The 18188-nt window shown below is 42.0% G+C and overlaps 1 protein-coding gene across 5 annotated transcripts in view; it reads left to right on the forward strand.

Annotated features, from left to right (window-relative positions):
* The window catches only part of SLC39A14 (solute carrier family 39 member 14), a 114668-nt gene extending 101358 nt beyond the window's left edge, over positions 1–13310 (forward strand). For all 5 annotated transcript variants that reach the window (XM_061593321.1, XM_061593319.1, XM_061593318.1 and 2 more), the window contains exons 5-9: positions 1879–2001; positions 4684–4866; positions 6273–6480; positions 7450–7634; positions 9939–13310. In XM_061593321.1, coding sequence (XP_061449305.1) covers positions 1879–2001; positions 4684–4866; positions 6273–6480; positions 7450–7634; positions 9939–10085 — 846 coding nt within the window. In that variant the 3' untranslated portion in view covers positions 10086–13310. The remainder of the gene's footprint in view (positions 1–1878; positions 2002–4683; positions 4867–6272; positions 6481–7449; positions 7635–9938) is intronic.
* Positions 13311–18188: the final 4878 nt, after the last annotated feature.

Raw genomic sequence — 18188 nt, forward strand, 5'->3', positions numbered from 1 at the left:
GGAAGCTAAAAATGGCCTGGAGGCTGAATTTAACATTCTGAAAGCAAGTGCCAGTTAAGATAATGAAAAAAATCCCATGTTGAGAGAACTCTGGCACTCTCATACCTTTAGGAGCAAGGATCTTGTGCCAGTACATAAGGCTGCACAATTAACACATGCTGTCACGTGTGAGTGGAGAGTGCTGCTGCCCTACATGCTGCTCGCTGGGCAGTCTGATCTGATGCAGGGTTGGGCAGACCCAAATGAAGCTGTGGGGTGACATCATGGCATTTGAAGCCTCACTATGCTTCCTCAGCCAGTGTAAGGAAGCTGTCTGGGGAAGCACTGTTGCTGGGTCCCAGGCTGGGAGGCAGAGTATAGAGGAGGCATTGGAGCAAGGAGGAGGGGAAAAAACAAGATGTGAGAGGGAAATGGAGAGGACGGATTAGGGAGAATCCAGGAGTGGGTTGCATTACTCCGAAGGAAACTGAAGCTGAAGGAAAGCCAAGAAGAATGGACAACAGGCACGTTTCTGGGACTGTTAGACCCAGTCACAAGCCAGAAAAAAAAGGGAGGGGGGTTAGAAGAAGCTAGTGGAGGTTGAGGGAGAAAATATATAAAAGGGGGCTAGTGATGACACAGACACACAAACTCCCTGAGTAACGGATCCCCAGGGTGCCTCTGAATTAAAGAGATCACTTTGGGCTCTTGGGACCCATAAAAGGGAGAAAAGTCTATAATAGATGCCTTAAAAGCAAACATTATTAATCAGAGTTCTTAGTCCATACAGTGTGTTTTGTTCAGGCAGCAAATAGGTTAATAGTAGGAAAGTCCTTGTCCATAAAACATTTGCTCTGCTTTCTGTAGCATGGTGCAGGGAAGGCTGTTGGTCAGTTAGGAAGTGAGTTTTCCCCGCACAGCATTGCAGTCTGAGAGAGAGAGAGAGAGAGCATAAAAGGCATATGATGTATACTTTCTACACCATTGTGGTGCAGGAGCTAGAGGGAAAGTGAGAAGCCATGGGTTGTCCACAGTGCATTTGTGGTGCAGATTTCTTCAGTATAAAATACCCGACTAGCTTCAGCTGCATGTTCTTGGTATGCTTTTCTCTGTAGTGAAAGTGTCTGAGGCAAAGGAGTGTATCTGATCTAGAATGAACAGGAAGCATGTCTTTCATTCTCTGTGTGTGTGTGTGTCTCTGTGTGTGTGTGTGTGTGTGTGTGTGTGTGTGCGAGAGAGAGAGAGAGAGAGAGAATATGAAAGTCTGAGTTGCATGATTCAAGCCAGTGAGTCATGGGGGAATCCCAATTGCTCATACACTACCTGGAATTCAAATGACCTCTGGTCAGATGATCATCTGCTACAGGGAACATGTTAAAGTCCAAATATAGCCTTACCCATTGCAATTTGATGTAGTCTACTTATTAAAGTGGTAAAACCTGTGCCTGGATTGTACCACTTCAGTCTGCAGATGTGAGCTTACATGACTGAATAGTCCTTCATATATATATTTAAAAAGCGCCATACATAGAAAGGTAGCATATCAGACAGCACGTTTCTAGCCTAGGCCTCTTTCAGACATGGTTTCTATATGGAAGGAAAGTGTTCCTATGGAGAAACATTCAACAATGTGAACCCACATCTTAGTTGGCACAGGACTGACACAGGTTTATTGCTGTCATAATGTGAATTGAGGGAACGTGCAGCCAGCTGCCATCAAAATATACCTTTGCAAGTCAAATGACAAGTTCCCAAGCTGTACAGAACTTTTTACTTCCTCATAGTCCTTCCCTTAGAAATGAAGAGGCTGAACCTGGGGAGGGAGGCAATGTAGGCTATATAAATGTGCTGTTCTTTCATGATATTTTTCAGTAACACTGTTCTGCCTCTGCTCCACAGGCCTTTGGATTCAATCCTCGGGAAGATGATTATGTCTCCAAATCTGCTGTCGTCTTTGGGGGCTTTTACCTGTTCTTTTTCACAGAGAAAATACTGAAGATGCTTCTCAAGCAGAAAGACACGGTGAGGCTGGAACAAGCTCTAAGAGGAGTGGGTTATCCCCCCTCCCTCTTTCTAACAGGTATCAATGTCAGAAATCACTTGCTGATGAACTGCTTCGGGTACAAATCTTTCATTCCTTTTCTTCTAAATAAATATTTCTATATTGGCTAGCCTCAAATATTACTGTTTCATAATTTTGAAGGGCAGATAGCTAAAGAAAACAAGATTGTATTTTCCCTCAGAATACATTAGGAACAGGAATCCTGCCAGTAAATTAGCCATTTAAGATGGTAGTTTGCAAACTTTTTATATACAGACTATCCCCCCCACCCACCCACCCCACACACATATTGATTTGTCTGCTGAGGAGCCCTTATGAATCTAATATCATCCCTGCACATTAGAAGATTTTGGGATGCATTCTTAAGAGTACTCTGTTATTTTGTGGGAGACATTTGCCTGGGCCGTTGGACTTACCTGCCACTCCATGCATGCTACAATATATCCAAGACTGTCCTGTGGCTGCATATTTCGGGACACTATCTGCAGGCAGCTATCTTTCAAGGAAACCTCTCTGCCTTTGCCTATCTTTTTAGGAAACCTGGAACAGTGTTTGGTAAAATGTGGTGCAAGAAGAGCATTTGCGGGTAATAGGGACCCACACTCAGACTAATAAGACTGCTGTGTTTCTCTTTACTTCTGATCAGTAGCAGATGGCAGGTTGGGATGGTGGCTATCACCTGACTTCCAGTCGCCTGCGTTGTTACTGCATACCAGGAGGGGCAATATCAGTGTGATGTAAATGTACCAGTGGAGCCAATCATGCGCTCCTGCCAGTACATTTGCACCGTGCCCAACTGGTTGCCATGTTGCCCCTTTCCATCTCGATACACAGCAGCAACAACATGGGTGACCAGAGGTCAGTGGAGTGCCACTGTCTCACCCCACTATCTGCTACTGCGTCTCATCTCTGGCTCCCAAAGGGCCTAATTATAGCAAATAACTACTAGATTTTATATTTTCAAAAACTGGAGAATAAACATTGTTGCTTCTTAGTTTTGGTAGCCCTGAGTCTATCCTGCAATCTGCCTTGCATCTAATGAGGCTAATCCAACTACATCTGCTCAGCTCCTTCTCCTTTCCATCTTTAGATTGTTACAAACCTGCATTCTTTGTGGCACCATCAGATGCCCAGCCTTTTCCCCCCCCCTCGTCCCCACTACTTTGTTTAACACACCCAGCTTTATATAAAGAATTCTAAAGAACTTGAAAGCTCGCTCACAACTTTAATGACATTTTGCTCAGTCCTGACAAAAATATTACCATACTGTGAGTTCTGGATTTCCCCCCCCTAATGGACCAGCTACAGTTTTAGTTGTTAAATAGTAAAGTCATCAGGAGAAGATGACCGCTATCAAAGGATACAAAAAATGACGTTACTGAACCAATAATGTTGCCATAAAGCCTGTCTCTGCCATCCTCTCCAATGGCAGCTTTTGTAATAGCAATCTTTACAGAAGCCTCCAAAGGTAATCCTGAAAACTTACATCCAGTGATGCTTCCTTTAAATGCCCATCAAGTCAATTGAAACTATAGCAGTCTAAATAGTTGACAGACAATCCAGTCCCTTGCCGCTTCCCTTCTTATGCATACTGCCTAGTGCAGGGATGAGGAGTCTCTCTGTTCAGGCCTCAGGCCCCTCACCAGCCCCACTCCATGCCCTCTTTGAGTGCTTTTGCTTTGTTGGAATGTGTTGTGAACTGTAATAATGCCTCTTGCTTGCCTGGATGGAGGTGTGTGAGCATAGAAACAGAGGTGATGGCTGGAATGCAGACTTGGCTGGAATGCAGTTTGTTTATTTATTTATTAAATTTATATCCCACTCTTCCAGTCTACTGTACAAAGGTAAGAAGCACATCCATTGCTCTGCCTGCTTTATCTCTGATCCCACCCATCACTGACGTGGCTTCCAGAAGGTTGCCCATGGGCTGATAAAAGATTCTCTGCACCTGGCCTAGGACATGGGATTCCCTACCACCACCACCCTTTCTCTGTATGGAGAGCTGTATTTGTGTGTGTGGACATTTTCTGACCTTATATTTGAATTTCTAGCTTGCCTCCTTTCAAACATTTGGTCCTGATAACAATAGATTCAAAACAGCTGTAGAATATTTGAGTTAACATTAAAGCAGCTGAGCAAACCATGCTAAGAGATACTGTATGGAACAGTCAACAAGGATTTTGCAAAGAGAAATCATATCTGATAGACATAGTTGTTGAGGGTTCCAATATACTCACAGACTGTTGATACAACTGCTTCCAAGTACATGGACTTTAGAAAAGTCATTGAAAAAGGCTCTTTAAAGTCTAAGTAGCCAGGGCACTAAATGGAATGCCCTTTTACGGATTGGCAGGCATTGAGAGTTTCTTTTCATGATAATGAGGCCAACGTTGGACTGCCCAAAAGTTCTATATTAGGATAGTTGTGAACTGAGAGATGACAAAACTTGCATATAAATGTTGTGGAGTTAAGAAAGGTATCTAAAGAATGGCGAAGTGTGGTAAATGGCACTACTAGGTGAACAGCAAGTAAAATTTAATGTAGGGAATGGAGGTGACTGACACTGGGGAATATAACCCTAGCTGTGTTCTTATGGGATGGGATGAACTATTATTTGCTAAAGCCATCTTTGTGTTTCCCAGCATCATCACGGGCACAGCCACTACAGCACTGAGACTCTTCCTTCCAAGAAGGACCAGGAAGAGGGGGTCACTGAGAAACTGCAGAATGGTGACTTGGATCACATCATCCCTAACAAGAATGGCGATCTGGAATGCAAGAATCCATCTGTTGATGAGAAAATTGTTGCCTCCTTGTCTGTTCAGGTTCCTATACTAAGGCTACTAATGTATTCCTTCAGTCTGCTGGAGGGAAGATGTTCTAGCTTGCAGGAAATAGACTTGATGGGAAGGCTGATCCAAGATAGAGCACCCAGTTTGTATTTTAGTCTGCTTTTGCTGGGAAAGGGTGGAAGGATCCATTAATGGCCAACTTCATGCATTTGGCCTGTGCAGACATAACATTTCTGCTTCCCTATGTGGTTAGGAGATGGGTAGCGTGCTGTAGGCTTAAGCACTTCCTTCCCTGATCTGAATTCTTACTTATTTCCATGGTTTACCTTAATCAAAGTGCAATATTACATCTGATTGACTCTAACCAGTTTCCTTCTGTTCGCTAGGGTTTCAGGTGGGTTTGTAACTCCTGATTAAGAGGGAAATCTGGTTAACGTTAAGCATGGTTAGCACCAGTTCAGACTTAATCCAAATGATGAGAAGTAGGGGGGAAAATCATACAGGACAGGGCAGAAGGGGAGGGGGCCCACTGCAATATCTCCATCTCCTAACTGTGGCTTTGGGTGCGGAATACAACACCTGCCCTGGGCCTCAGTAGCTTGGTGTTGGTGTGAGAAGAATAAGCAAGTGCAGCTCCTGTCACCTGATGGCTTATTGCTGCAGTGACAGATGGATATAGGCACAGTTATAGGAAATTGGCTTGCATTGTTGCACTGGCAGAATATGGAAAATGGCAAGCAAACAGCTTGATTTGGTAGAGTGAGGAGGTGAATATTAGATAAGTCTGGAAGTCTTATTTACTGTTCACATTTATTGGTGAGGACACCAGAGCCAGATACCAAACCTCCAGAGTTTGTCATTACACACACATCTGTGTATTTTTCATCCCGTTTTAAGAATTATAGAGTTGAAGGGGCCTATAAGGTCATTGAGTCTAACTCAATGCAGGAATCCAAATGAAAGCATACCTGACAGGTGGCTCCCCAGCTGCCTCTAGTGTTGGAGAGCCCATCACCTCCCTAGGTGATTGGTTCCATTGTCATACTGCTCTAACAGTTAGGAAGTTTTTCCTGATGTTCAGCTGAAATCTAGGTTCCTGCAACTTGAGCCCATTATTCCTTGTCCTGCACACTGGGATGCCCTCCTCTGTGTGGCAACCTTTCATGTACTTGAAGAGTGTGATCGTATCTCCCTTCAGTCTTCTCTTCTCAAGGCTCAACATGCCCAGTTCTTTCAGTCTCTCCCCATAGGGCTTTGTTTCCAGTCCCCTGATCATCCTCGTTGCCCTCCTCTGAGCCTGTTCCAGTTTGTCTGCATCAAGATAGGTGGCTGTACATATTTTATGATGTAGGGTCTATTCAAGACAGTTTTTCAGGCAATGTATTGCATAGAGTTATGAGAGAACTTTTATTTCAAGCACTGACCTGCTGCCTTTTCAGGACCTCCAAGCTTCTCAAAGCACATGTTATTGGCTGAAGGGTGTGCATTACTCTGACATTGGCACCCTGGCCTGGATGATCACCCTGAGTGATGGCCTCCACAATTTCATTGATGGTTTGGCAATTGGTGCCTCCTTCACCGTATCAGTCTTTCAGGGGATCAGCACTTCTGTGGCCATTCTTTGTGAAGAATTTCCCCATGAGCTAGGTATGTGTTCCTTAAACTTTACGTTAATACTGAAGAAATGCAATGAGTGTGCTATCTAGAAATTCCCTTGATGTCTACAGGACAGAACCATATATTGAGGCTTTCCTAAATGGGGGCCTTATTCAGTTGCAAGTAAAGAGGCAACCAAAATGTCTGGGGGACAGGTGGGAGCAGTTTCCTTGCAAAGAAAGGCTGAAGCACTTGGGCTTTTTAGTATAGCAAAAAGGCAAGGGTGAATGTGACAGAAGTTTATAAAATTATGATTCCTCTGGATAGGGAAATTTCTCTCTCATAATAGTAGTACTTCAAATCATTTAATGAAATTGACAGCATAAAAGCAGCTGTACTAGATCATACCAAAGGCCTATCTAGTCCAGCATCCTGTTTTCCACTGTGGCCAACCAGATACTTATGGGAAGCCTGTGAGCAGGATATAGGGGCAATAGCTACTAATGTTCCCCAGCAACTGCTGTTCAGGGTTATGCTGTCTGTAATACTGAGAGAGTCAGAGGTGACTTGTCCAGAAGTGATTTCTCTGTTTTGAATCCATTGCCAAAGGAAGCACTTCTTTACACAATGCAAAGTTAATTTGTAGAATTCCCTGCCATGTGGCTTGGTGATGGTCACTTGCTTAGATGGCTTTAAATCATGAAAGATAATCTGTCAGTTTCCATTAGTCATTATAGCATTATGCAAACTGCATGTTCAGAGGAGGAGTGGGGAACATGGTCTGAGGACTGTGTTATCTTATGGACAATCTTCTGGGGGCCACATGCTGCTGGTGGTGGTGGTGACCCCCCCCCCGAGAAAGTATACCAGACAAATACAACGCATGACAATAAGTAGAGATTATGCAAAACGCTGTAGTGAATTGTTGATTGAGCAGGAATCTGATTAAACTTTGATCCCATTGACCTCATGTGTTCTCTCTCCTTTTTAACTTCTTTTGCATTGCCCTTCATCTTGCAGGTGACTTTGTCATTCTACTGAATGCTGGGATGTCAATTCAGCAAGCACTCTTCTTCAACTTCATCTCAGCTTGCTGCTGCTACCTGGGGCTAGCCTTTGGGATATTGGCTGGCAGTCATTTCTCTGCCAACTGGATCTTTGCTCTTGCTGGTGGAATGTTTCTCTACATTGCATTGGCTGATATGGTGAGTGCTCAGTTTGGAGTCTTCCTGAGCCAAGGTGTCTTGATTGATCTATGAACAAATATACACTATGTGTGAATGAATGTGACCATGTTGGCTGATTTTTTAAAAGAAAATTCAGAATACATATCAGGGCCAGCCTAATTATTGGACCAACCACAATGTCACAAGATAGTGTGCAAGCTTTCAAGTTCCCCAGAACTCTATCAAGCTAGATGGTGAAAAATGCAAGCAATGAGGGTGCGGTTGGGAGAGAGAGACGGGGAAGGAACAAAAGGCTGCTGCTCAAGCCATCCAGGTCTGCATCTGGTAAGAGCCTTTTGATGGAGTGTAGAAGGAGGTAGCAGACATCCAAAGGAAGTCCTTTTAGCTCTTTGAAATTTTCATGTTCCACCCCAGCCTCCTGGGAAAAAGAACATGTTTTCTTCTTCCCAAGAGGTTCTGTGGAGCTCTAAAACGTAACACACTACTTTGCAATATTTTGGTTGGTCTAATAACTGTTTCCTTAATATGGATTTTCTATATGCTGTGTTTTCTCTATAAAGGCTGAAATTTTCAGCAAGCCAAATTCAGCACCACAGTTCATGTTCTTTACAGAATAAATACAAAGTCCAGGTTTCTAGCCATCAGTAATTATGATAATAATGGCAAAAGGGGAAAAATGAACAACAGGGATATCTCTAAAGACCAGAAATCCTGGTAGTCATATTTCCTCATCCTATCTTCACATCACTCTCATCCTTCTTTGTCCTTTCCGAAATCCAGTCCTTGTTGAAATCTTAAATATGGCATATTTAAGATTTCATACCATGTTTAAGATTTCAAGGAGGAGTGGATTTAGGAAAGAGCAAAGGAGGATGAAAGGTATGTAAAGACAGGATGAGGAAATGTCACTACCAGGATTTCTGGTCTTTAGAGACATTCCTATTGTTAATTTCCCCCCCGCTTGGCTGTCATCATCTTTGCATTTGTTGTACATAGAACATGAACTGTAGAATTCAGCTTGCTGAAAATTTCAATTTTCGTACTGAAAACACAGGGTATACAGAATCCATATTAGCAAAATATTTACGCCAACCAAAATATCACAAAATAGTATGCAAGTTTTAAAGCTCTTCTTGGGAAGAACAAGTTTTCTCCTTCCTGTGAGGCCAGGATGCAGCCTGAGGCAGGGTATGTGTGTGTATGCATATGAGGGTTCAGGATGGGCGAATGGGGTTGCAGGGCAATGTGGGGCAGGTTGTAGTGTGGGGAGTGGCGTGTGGGCAGGGTTGCAATATGGCATACATGTGAGGCTGTGGGATGTGGTTTCCATAGTTTCCAAATGTGCATACATGTTCAGAAAGGTTGAGCTCTAATCTAACCACTGCATTACACTGCATTTTCCTTAATTAAAGGAATAGGCTTTGCACATAGCATCTAGTAGGTAGTCCCTCTGCAGACACTGTAGTTCTATAAAAATGTCGCTATCAGTCTATGCATGTTGTGCCTTATTTGGCCAGCAGTTGCTGTCATAGACTTGAATGGGGCATGAAAACTTTAATAATTTTGAATTGCTGTTCAGAACTTCACCAAACCAATGAAGGATTGCCTTCCTCAGCAGTCCTGCATAAAGAACATCAATTCTTTTCATGAAAGTTGGAAACAAACATATGATATGCTGTTGAAAAATTGCAGTAACTTTAACCCTTTTAAATATCAAATTGTAACATTTGTACATCCTATCAAGGAAGATCTGTATGTCTATTACTGCTATTAGCTGAACAGGTGCCATTCTTAAAAGCGTTATAATTTTGAGGCTTATAATGGTGGGACTTTTACTTTTCGCTACTTGCCTTCACTAAAGGGGCATTCTTGTGCCATGTCTATATCACATTCACATGTGTGGGTACTTCACTTCAGGTGCCATGCATGCACAGGAGCTCTATCTCTGTTGTGAATTAAGTGACATTGCACGTCTGCTTGTAATTCTATAACACACATTGTCATCAGGTCTCCATATTTTGTGCAATGCATCCCTGTCTCATTTTGAAACTATCAGAAATACAAAATTGTACCTTGTTGGCAGGGAACACTTTGACCCCAGTCTAGATAAATTTGTGGATAAGTAGAATCCCAATTTAGATCTCATTCCTTAGTCACAATGAACATTGGCTAGATTGGAGCTTTGCCTCGTCTTGTATGAAAGTAAGACCTAATAACCGGCAGGAAATACAGTATAGTATCCTACAGTTACAAGCTTGTTAGAAAGATATGGTTTTGTGTCTGTTACAAAAATAAAAATAATTTCACTCTTGTTCCAATAAGTTCCCAGAGATGAATGAAGTCAGCCGAGAAGATGAAAGGAGTGGCAGTGCTCTGATTGCCTTTGCCATCCAGAATGCAGGACTGCTGACGGGATTCACCATCATGGTGGTGCTCACCATGTACTCAGGACAAATCCAGCTTGGATAGAGACATGCATCTTGCTAGCCGCAAGTGTATGGACTATGCAAAGCATAGCATCTCGCCAAGGATTACAGAAAGGAGCACTTTGATTAGGCCTGCTTCATAGACTGCTTATTGACTGACCAGCAGTGGCTAATGAAACTCCTCACTGTAGGATTAAGTGACCTAAGGAACATTTCCTAGTGCAGCAACAGCTTTCCCCCACTCCTTTTCTCCTTCACCTTCTGATGAACTTGAGGGATCCGAGGGCAACAGGAAGGTTCTAGTTTCTTTTAAGGGCCCCAACCAGAAGGATTCAAATCATTGCATCCTTCTTGGACTGGCAGCGGACTATAATGTGCAAATTCCTGTGCCGGTGGTTTTGAAAGCAGAGAGCTCTTCCCTCCCCTCAATGCCCAAATTGCTGAAGAGAGTAGTATTTTAGAGTTTTAAACTGAATATCAGTGTTTAGTCGGTTGGTTAGTGCGATTTCAAAGGTGCCTCAATTTTAAAAAGGATAATCTGGCTGCACACTAAAAATAAAATAAATATTTTAAATAATACAAGAACTTACAAAAACATGAGTGGCAGGTACCCTCTTGAAAAAAGCATTTCTTTCTCTGTGTGAGAAAAGGTGCTTGCCACAGCACATGCATGTATAATTTAAATATTTTTCTTCTAAAATGCTGTTCTTCACACACATTTATGCAAGTTTAATAGATCGAATAAGATTTGTATGATTTACCTAAGATTTCATTGATCTGGTAGCAGCATTAGTTGTGAACCCATTTGGAGCATATGAATGACTGTCCCACAGGTTAGGGTTTTTGGGGCCATTTTAACTCCATTCTCCCATATTATGTTTTTAAGAGTTCCCTTTTTCCATGGACACTGAGGGACAAGATCTGCCTTCCTCTTAATTTCTTCTGTCTTCCTTCAAATGTTTCACATACACGCTGGCCCACTGAGCTGCTTCTCTCGTAAGTGAGCTTCTGTAGGGTAAATTTGGCCAGGGGTGCATGTATTTATGTCTGGCAATATCTGAGACGTAAAACAGTTGAGTTGCATTCTCTGGTTAATGAGAAGGCCTTGGAGCAGTCTATGAAAGTGAACCCCAGATTTGGAGAGGGGACAGGTTTGTCTTAAGGAGGTTTACTCCAGGATTAGATTTCCCCAGAGTCACTAGGTGAACCGATCTATGATTATCATATTGATAATGTCCCTTCAGTTTAAGTTTAGTGAATTTTCTGTCTCATGCATTCTCTTTAAGAATTTGTATGTGTGTGTCTAATCAAGAAAAGGAAAGGCTAGTTCTTTGACAGAGAATGGTCCTTCCTTAGTTTGACTGCTAGAGTTTTTATCGTTTTGGCCAATGTCTCTGTATCTGCACACTCTGTCTTGATGCATAATGGAACATATGTTGACGTTCTCTCTCCTTCCCTCTCCCAAATTAGTTTGTGATGTAGAAAACAGTTGGATTGCTTCCATTAGGTTCTCCTGCTATGGGAAGGCTGTATAGAAGCTTGATTCCACTCCCACCAGGGCCCAGATAGTTTTGTGCCTGAGGTGGCAAATCCAAATCCAGTTGTTCCCCTGCAACTAAGTAACATGGTACCAACAAGGATGTTCTCCTGCACAAATTAATGGAAACTTCTCAAGAGCCCTTAATAGGATGCCCAACTTTTGCTTCCTCACTTTGTCTCATTGTAAGGCTGCCATTTCCTTAGCACAAATCATAGTAAAACTGAAAGACCTGTGTATGTATTAGCCTGAGTATAACAAGCTCCTGCTTGATATTCCTTCCAAGCAAAATGTCAATTGACTAGAAAAGAGTAGGCATTACCAAGAGTAGGGCATGGTCCATGGGTAGAATATAGGTTTTGCATTTCCAGTAATGGATGGGTTAGCCATACCAACCAGGCTTGGCAATTCTAACAACCTGGCAGCAGCATTCACACTGTGATTAAGTGGGAGACTGCTGAAGATGTGCGCCCCTGTACTTTTGAAAGTTCAGCTTCTTGTAATAGTAAACAGGCACCAATTTGAATTTTGCCAGGAAGTTGCATTGCAAAATGCTGTGTTACCTTTTAGAGGATCCCAGTAGCATTGTGTTACTAGCACAGTTGGTCCTAATATAATCTAGATTATTTAGATTTATGTTCTTATAGGAGAAAAACTTTTTGACCATCACTTTTTAGTTTATCTTATATATGTATGAATAAGCCTGAACTCGGATATGGTCATTCAGACCTTCTGATGGAGTTTTAGTCTTCTCCTCCATGGCATGTTAAAAGAAAATACCAAAAAGGAAAGACATCCCTTGTTCCTTAAAAGGCCAGAACTGAATAGCCCAACACAATCCCTGATCTTTTGACTTGAAAACAGATTGATTAGGTAGGACGTGGTCATTCCAACATCATCCTTCATGGTTTTTATTCAGGAATTAACCTTTTTGAACAAAGGCAACAAATTCCCAGACTAGTAGTGAGAAGGCGATTCTTTAACCATTAAAATAGCTGCTGCTTCCTTAAATACAGCAGTACTAAATTCTGACCTAGCCATCTGTATGTTAAGATTACTCCTAAAATAAGTCCAGTATTGAAACTGAATAGAAACCTGATATTTGTTTAGTATCTTCATCTCAATAATAGAGATTTCCATTCTCAGCAGCTTCTAGCTGTTTAATATAATATTTCTATAGCCTCAAGTCCCCTTTTGGTGTGTAGCTGAGTTAATTAAATTTATTTTGTGGCCAAAGGGTTTCAGTCTCTTCTGACAGCTGGGACAATGTATGAAAGTAATTATGAGATCACCTACTCAATTTGTCATGTGCAGCCTGATCATCAGAAGCTAGTCCTTCTGAGTTCATTGGGGCTTACTCTCAGGGAAGTGTGCATAGGACTGCAGCCTCAATACTTATGGAGCTTAAGGAGGCTGTGGATGCAGTTAATGTGCATGTAATTTTAAAGGATACACACAGAAAGCACTGTCACTACACTTATGCCAGAATCATTTAACCTTTGAGGGAAGAGAATGAGAGGGGGAAAAGCAAAACTGACCAGGCTATGAGCAAACTTTGGTTTTTATTTGTATCTTTAATATATTTGGTTTTTTTTTTAAATCCCCCCATCTCAGTATTTGAATAACTCAGGTGTTGTAAGAAAACTTGTTGAAACAAAGAACATAACTTATGTCTTGTGGCTTGTAAAGTTGTTTGTAAGTTCCATAAATAAACTATATTCTGTGATGACATCTGAGGAGTGCTTTCTTTTCTTGGATATTTGGAGCCTAGAGAAAAAAAGGTCATTGTTTTGTTACCTAGGCACCTAAAAAATGATTCTGGTCCCTGGAAGTGTGAAATATTTCCCCAGGTTTAGTAACATAGAAGAAAAAATATTTCTGTAGTGATCCACTTGAGGGTGTAGGTGCAGAAAGTTGCCTTTGGAGATTTACACATTCCTTGAGGAATTTTTTGTTTATATTCGCATTCTTTTATTTTCAGTACAAATGCGCTAGGACTAATAATATAATATAATCATTCAAGAAAAATACAACCAGTAAGGGATAGCTAAAAATGTTACAGTGAGTGGCTTTAAAGGCCTAAATAAGATCTGAAAAGTCTGGGAGAATAAAAAGATACCTGCATGGTACTCAAGAAGAGATAACAATGCAGATACTAGGTGTGCTTGGCGGGGGTATTCCAAAGGCAGACACCACAATAGAAATAACTGTCTCCGCTGTTGCCACCCATTGAACTTCACAAGGTAGAAATGCACAGAGAATAGCCTTGGATGATGACCTGAGTGATAAAGCAGATTGGTGCTGAGATGCTCCAATTATTAGGTTGTGTAGGGGATGGGACCATAGCTCAGTGGTAGAGCACTGTACAAGGGTCTGTCACTGAATCTCCATTCGAAAGGATCTCTTTGATGGCAAAGACTTCTGCATAAAAGTGCTTGAAAAATTTGTATGAACTGACTTGATCCACACCTTCTAATGTGTGGTTCAGAACATAGTTATCTTTCAGATTTCTCACTTCTCTGAAATTAGTGATGCAATTCTCGGCTCAAAGTATCAAAATGCATCTTTTGGGATAAAATATGTTCAGAAATATTTATTTAAATCATCTTGGGGGTGGAGAAAAAAACTTTGCAGATTAATGTGGAAGCATGGCTGAATCGACTTATGAATGTATATTTTCAGAAGCGACACTGGAAAAAGATTGATCCATGTACCACTATCCCTGCCAGAGATCCTAAAGAGTCACTACTAGTCAATGTAAACAACGCTAGACTACATGGACTAGAAGTATAGGGCCTGGTATAAGCCAGCTTTCTATGTCCCTAACCAGTAGCAATTTGAACTGGGCTCAGAAACGATCAGGAAACCAGTGTGCTGAAGCAAGCAATCCTGCATTAACTTTGGATAAAGTTATGGAAGTTTAACAATCAACTTCTTAAGGATTTCTGATTAGCTCTTGTCCATAAGGATGGTGGCTTCAGATGTAGTACTACACTCTAAACAGAAGATGGCAGCAATGCCTACTGTCTTAAAATCCGTACACTTTGAGCCTGTGTTGCTAGGTTCATGTGCACCTTCTAAAATGTCATGTATTTTATATGTCAGATTTAAATAGAATGCCAACTACATGTTCTAAGGATGCTTCCAGATACCTTATTACCTCAAGATAATTGGAACCAGCACATAATGTCCAGTATTTCACAAATGGAAAAAATGTTCTTCTGTACTAGTAACATCCCTATTCTTACACCAAGGAACAGGGAGCATGGTCTAAACATACTCTTGCTTCTCCCACTTCAGATGTTGCTGAAGGTTCTTTCATGCCCTTGCCTTAATTTACTCTGCATTCACATGTCATCCTCAGAGTAATCATGTATTGCAGGGATAGCCAAAGTGATGCCCTCCAGATGGTGCTGGACTACACCAGACCAAAACCTCAGTAGCCTGGAACTGGATGTGTGCAATGCAGCTGGGTGAATGCTTCAATGGCATGGACACAGCTGTGGGCAGCTTCAGGATTCATGATGCCTTGATGCCTGTCCATAAAAGCGAGACTAGGATGATGTTACTATGTTCCAGGAGTCCTCTTTGTTGTGAGATTTTGGGAGTGATCTGCAAGTTTCTTTGAGCCCTGGGTAAGAGCCAGGATGGAATCCTGGCTGAGAGGTGGGGAGGCGTGTCAGAAGGAATTTATGTCAGTATTTATTCATTAGTAATTTGCATTAACATTTTATTGTATATATTTGTAAAATGTGTTGTGTTTTTAGTTTGCTGTACACCGCTTAGACTTTTTATGTATTAAATGGTATAGAAGTGGTCTAAATAAACTCCCATTATCTCTGGCCATTGACGATGCTGTCTGGGGCTGATTGGAAGTAGAGTCCCAACAACATCTGAAGAGCACTACACTGGCTACCTGATATGTTTTGGAGGAACATTACCAAGTCAGACCATTGAGTCATCTAGCTCAAGATTGTATACACTGACTGGCAGCAGCTATCCTTAGGCAGGAGTCTTTTCCATCCCTACCTGGAGATGCCAGGGACTGAACCTGGGGCCTTCTGTATTCAAGGCAGATGCTCTACCACTAACAAAGTATGCCCTATAACATGTTATCAAGAGCTCAAAATGAACTTTGCTAGCTGCAGTATGTGAAATGGTAGGTAAAATGTAAATGTACTGCCTTTAAGTTGATTCCGATTTATGGCGACCCTATGAATAGGGTTTTCATGGTAAGCAGTATTCAGAGGGGGTTCACCATTGCCTTCCTCTGAGGCTGAGAGGCAGTGACTGGCCCAAGGTCACCCAGTGAGCCTCATGGCTCTGTGGGGATTCGAACCCTGGTCTCCCAGGTCGTAGTCCAGCACCTTAACCACTACTAGGTTGTATGTTACACGGACCCTTAGTTTGATATACATGTATGTGCATTAGAACAAAATGTCTGCTGTTCCATACCTTTTATGCTCCAAGATTTAATTTCTTGAGAAGTGTGGGAGGCTATCTTCAAGTTTAAATCTGCATCTGTATTGGAATTGTTTTTAACTGCTTGGATATATGAGATTGTTTTATATATGGAACTTTTCTTGTTTTATGGTTGTGAACATTTTTTTGTTTTTATAACTGTGTGTTTTATTGTTGTAACATGTCCTGGAACCTTATGGTAAAGGTTTGTTGTTATGTGCCTTCAAGTCGATTACGACTTATGGCAACCCTATGAATCAGCGACCTCCAGTAGCATCCAGTAGGATGGAGCGACTCCCTTACGAGGAAAGGTTGCAGCATTTGGGGCTTTTTAGTTTAGAGAAAAGACGGGTCAGAGGAGATAGAAGTGTATAAAATTATGCATGGCATTGAGAAAGTGGATAGAGAAAAGTTCTTCTCCCTCTCTCATAATACTAGAACTCGTGGACATTCAAAGAAGCTGAATGTTGGAAGATTCGGGACAGACAAAAGGAAGTACTTCTTTACTCAGCGCATAGTTAAACTATGGAATTTGCTCCCACAAGATGCAGTAATGGCCACCAGCTTGGATGGCTTTAAAAGAAGATTAGACAAATTCATGGAGGACAGGGCTATCAATGGCTACTAGCTGTGATGGCTGTGCTCTGCCACCCTAGTCAGAGGCAGCATGCTTCTGAAAACCAGTTGCCGGAAGCCTCAGGAGGGGAGAGTGTTCTTGCACTCGGGTCCTGCTTGCGGGCTTCCCCCAGGCACCTGGTTGGCCACTTCCGGCAACTGGTTTTCAGAAGCATGCTGCCTCTGACTAGGGTGGCAGAGCACAGCCATCATGGCTAGTAGCCATTGATAGCCCTGTCCTCCATGAATTTGTCTAATCTTCGTTTAAAGCCGTCCAAGCTGGTGGCCATTACTGCATCTTGTGGGAGCAAATTCCATAGTTTAACTATGCGCTGAGTAAAGAAGTACTTCCTTTTGTCTGTCCTGAATCTTCCAACATTCAGCTTCTTTGAATGTCCACGAGTTCTAGTATTATGAGAGAGGGAGAAGAACTTTTCTCTATCCACTTTCTCAATGCCATGCATAATTTTATACACTTCTATCATGTCTCCTCTGACCCGCCTTTTCTCTAAACTAAAAAGCCCCAAATGCTGCAACCTTTCCTCGTAAGGGAGTCGCTCCATCCCCTTGATCATTCTGGTTGCCCTCTTCTGAACCTTTTCCAACTCTATAATATCTTTTTTGAGATGAGGCGACCAGAACTGTACACAGTATTCCAAATGCGGCCGCACCATAGATTTATACAACGGCATTATGATATCGGCTGTTTTATTTTCAATACCTTTCCTAATTATCCCTAGCATGGAATTTGCCTTTTTCACAGCTGCCGCACACTGGGTCGACATTTTCATCGTGCTGTCCACTACAACCCCGAGGTCTCTCTCCTGGTCGGTCACCGCCAGTTCAGACCCCATGAGCGTATATGTGAAATTCAGATTTTTTGCTCCAATATGCATAATTTTACACTTGTTTATATTGAATTGTATTTGCCATTTTTCTGCCCATTCACTCAGTTTGGAGAGGTCTTTTTGGAGCTCTTCGCAATCCCTTTTTGTTTTAACAACCCTGAACAATTTAGTGTCATCAGCAAACTTGGCCACTTCACTGCTCACTCCTAATTCTAGGTCATTAATGAACAAGTTGAAAAGTACAGGTCCCAATACCGATCCTTGAGGGACTCCACTTTCTACAGCCCTCCATTGGGAGAACTGTCCGTTTATTCCTACTCTCTGCTTTCTGCTTCTTAACCAATTTCTTATCCACAAGAGGACCTCTCCTCTTATTCCATGACTGCTAAGCTTCCTCAGAAGCCTTTGGTGAGGTACCTTGTCAAACGCTATTTGAAAGTCTAAGTACACTATGTCCACTGGATCACCTCTATCTATATGCTTGTTGACACTCTCAAAGAATTCTAATAGGTTACTGAGACAGGACTTTCCCTTGCAGAAGCCATGCTGGCTCTGCTTCAGCAAGGCTTGTTCTTCTATGTGCTTAGTTAATCTAGCTTTAATAATACTTTCTGTCAGTTTTCCAGGGACAGAAGTTAAGCTAACTGGCCTGTAATTTCCGGGATCCCCTCTGGATCCCTTTTTG

Source organism: Rhineura floridana, chromosome 12 (genome assembly GCF_030035675.1).
Source record: "Rhineura floridana isolate rRhiFlo1 chromosome 12, rRhiFlo1.hap2, whole genome shotgun sequence".
Lineage (NCBI taxonomy): Eukaryota > Metazoa > Chordata > Lepidosauria > Squamata > Rhineuridae > Rhineura > Rhineura floridana.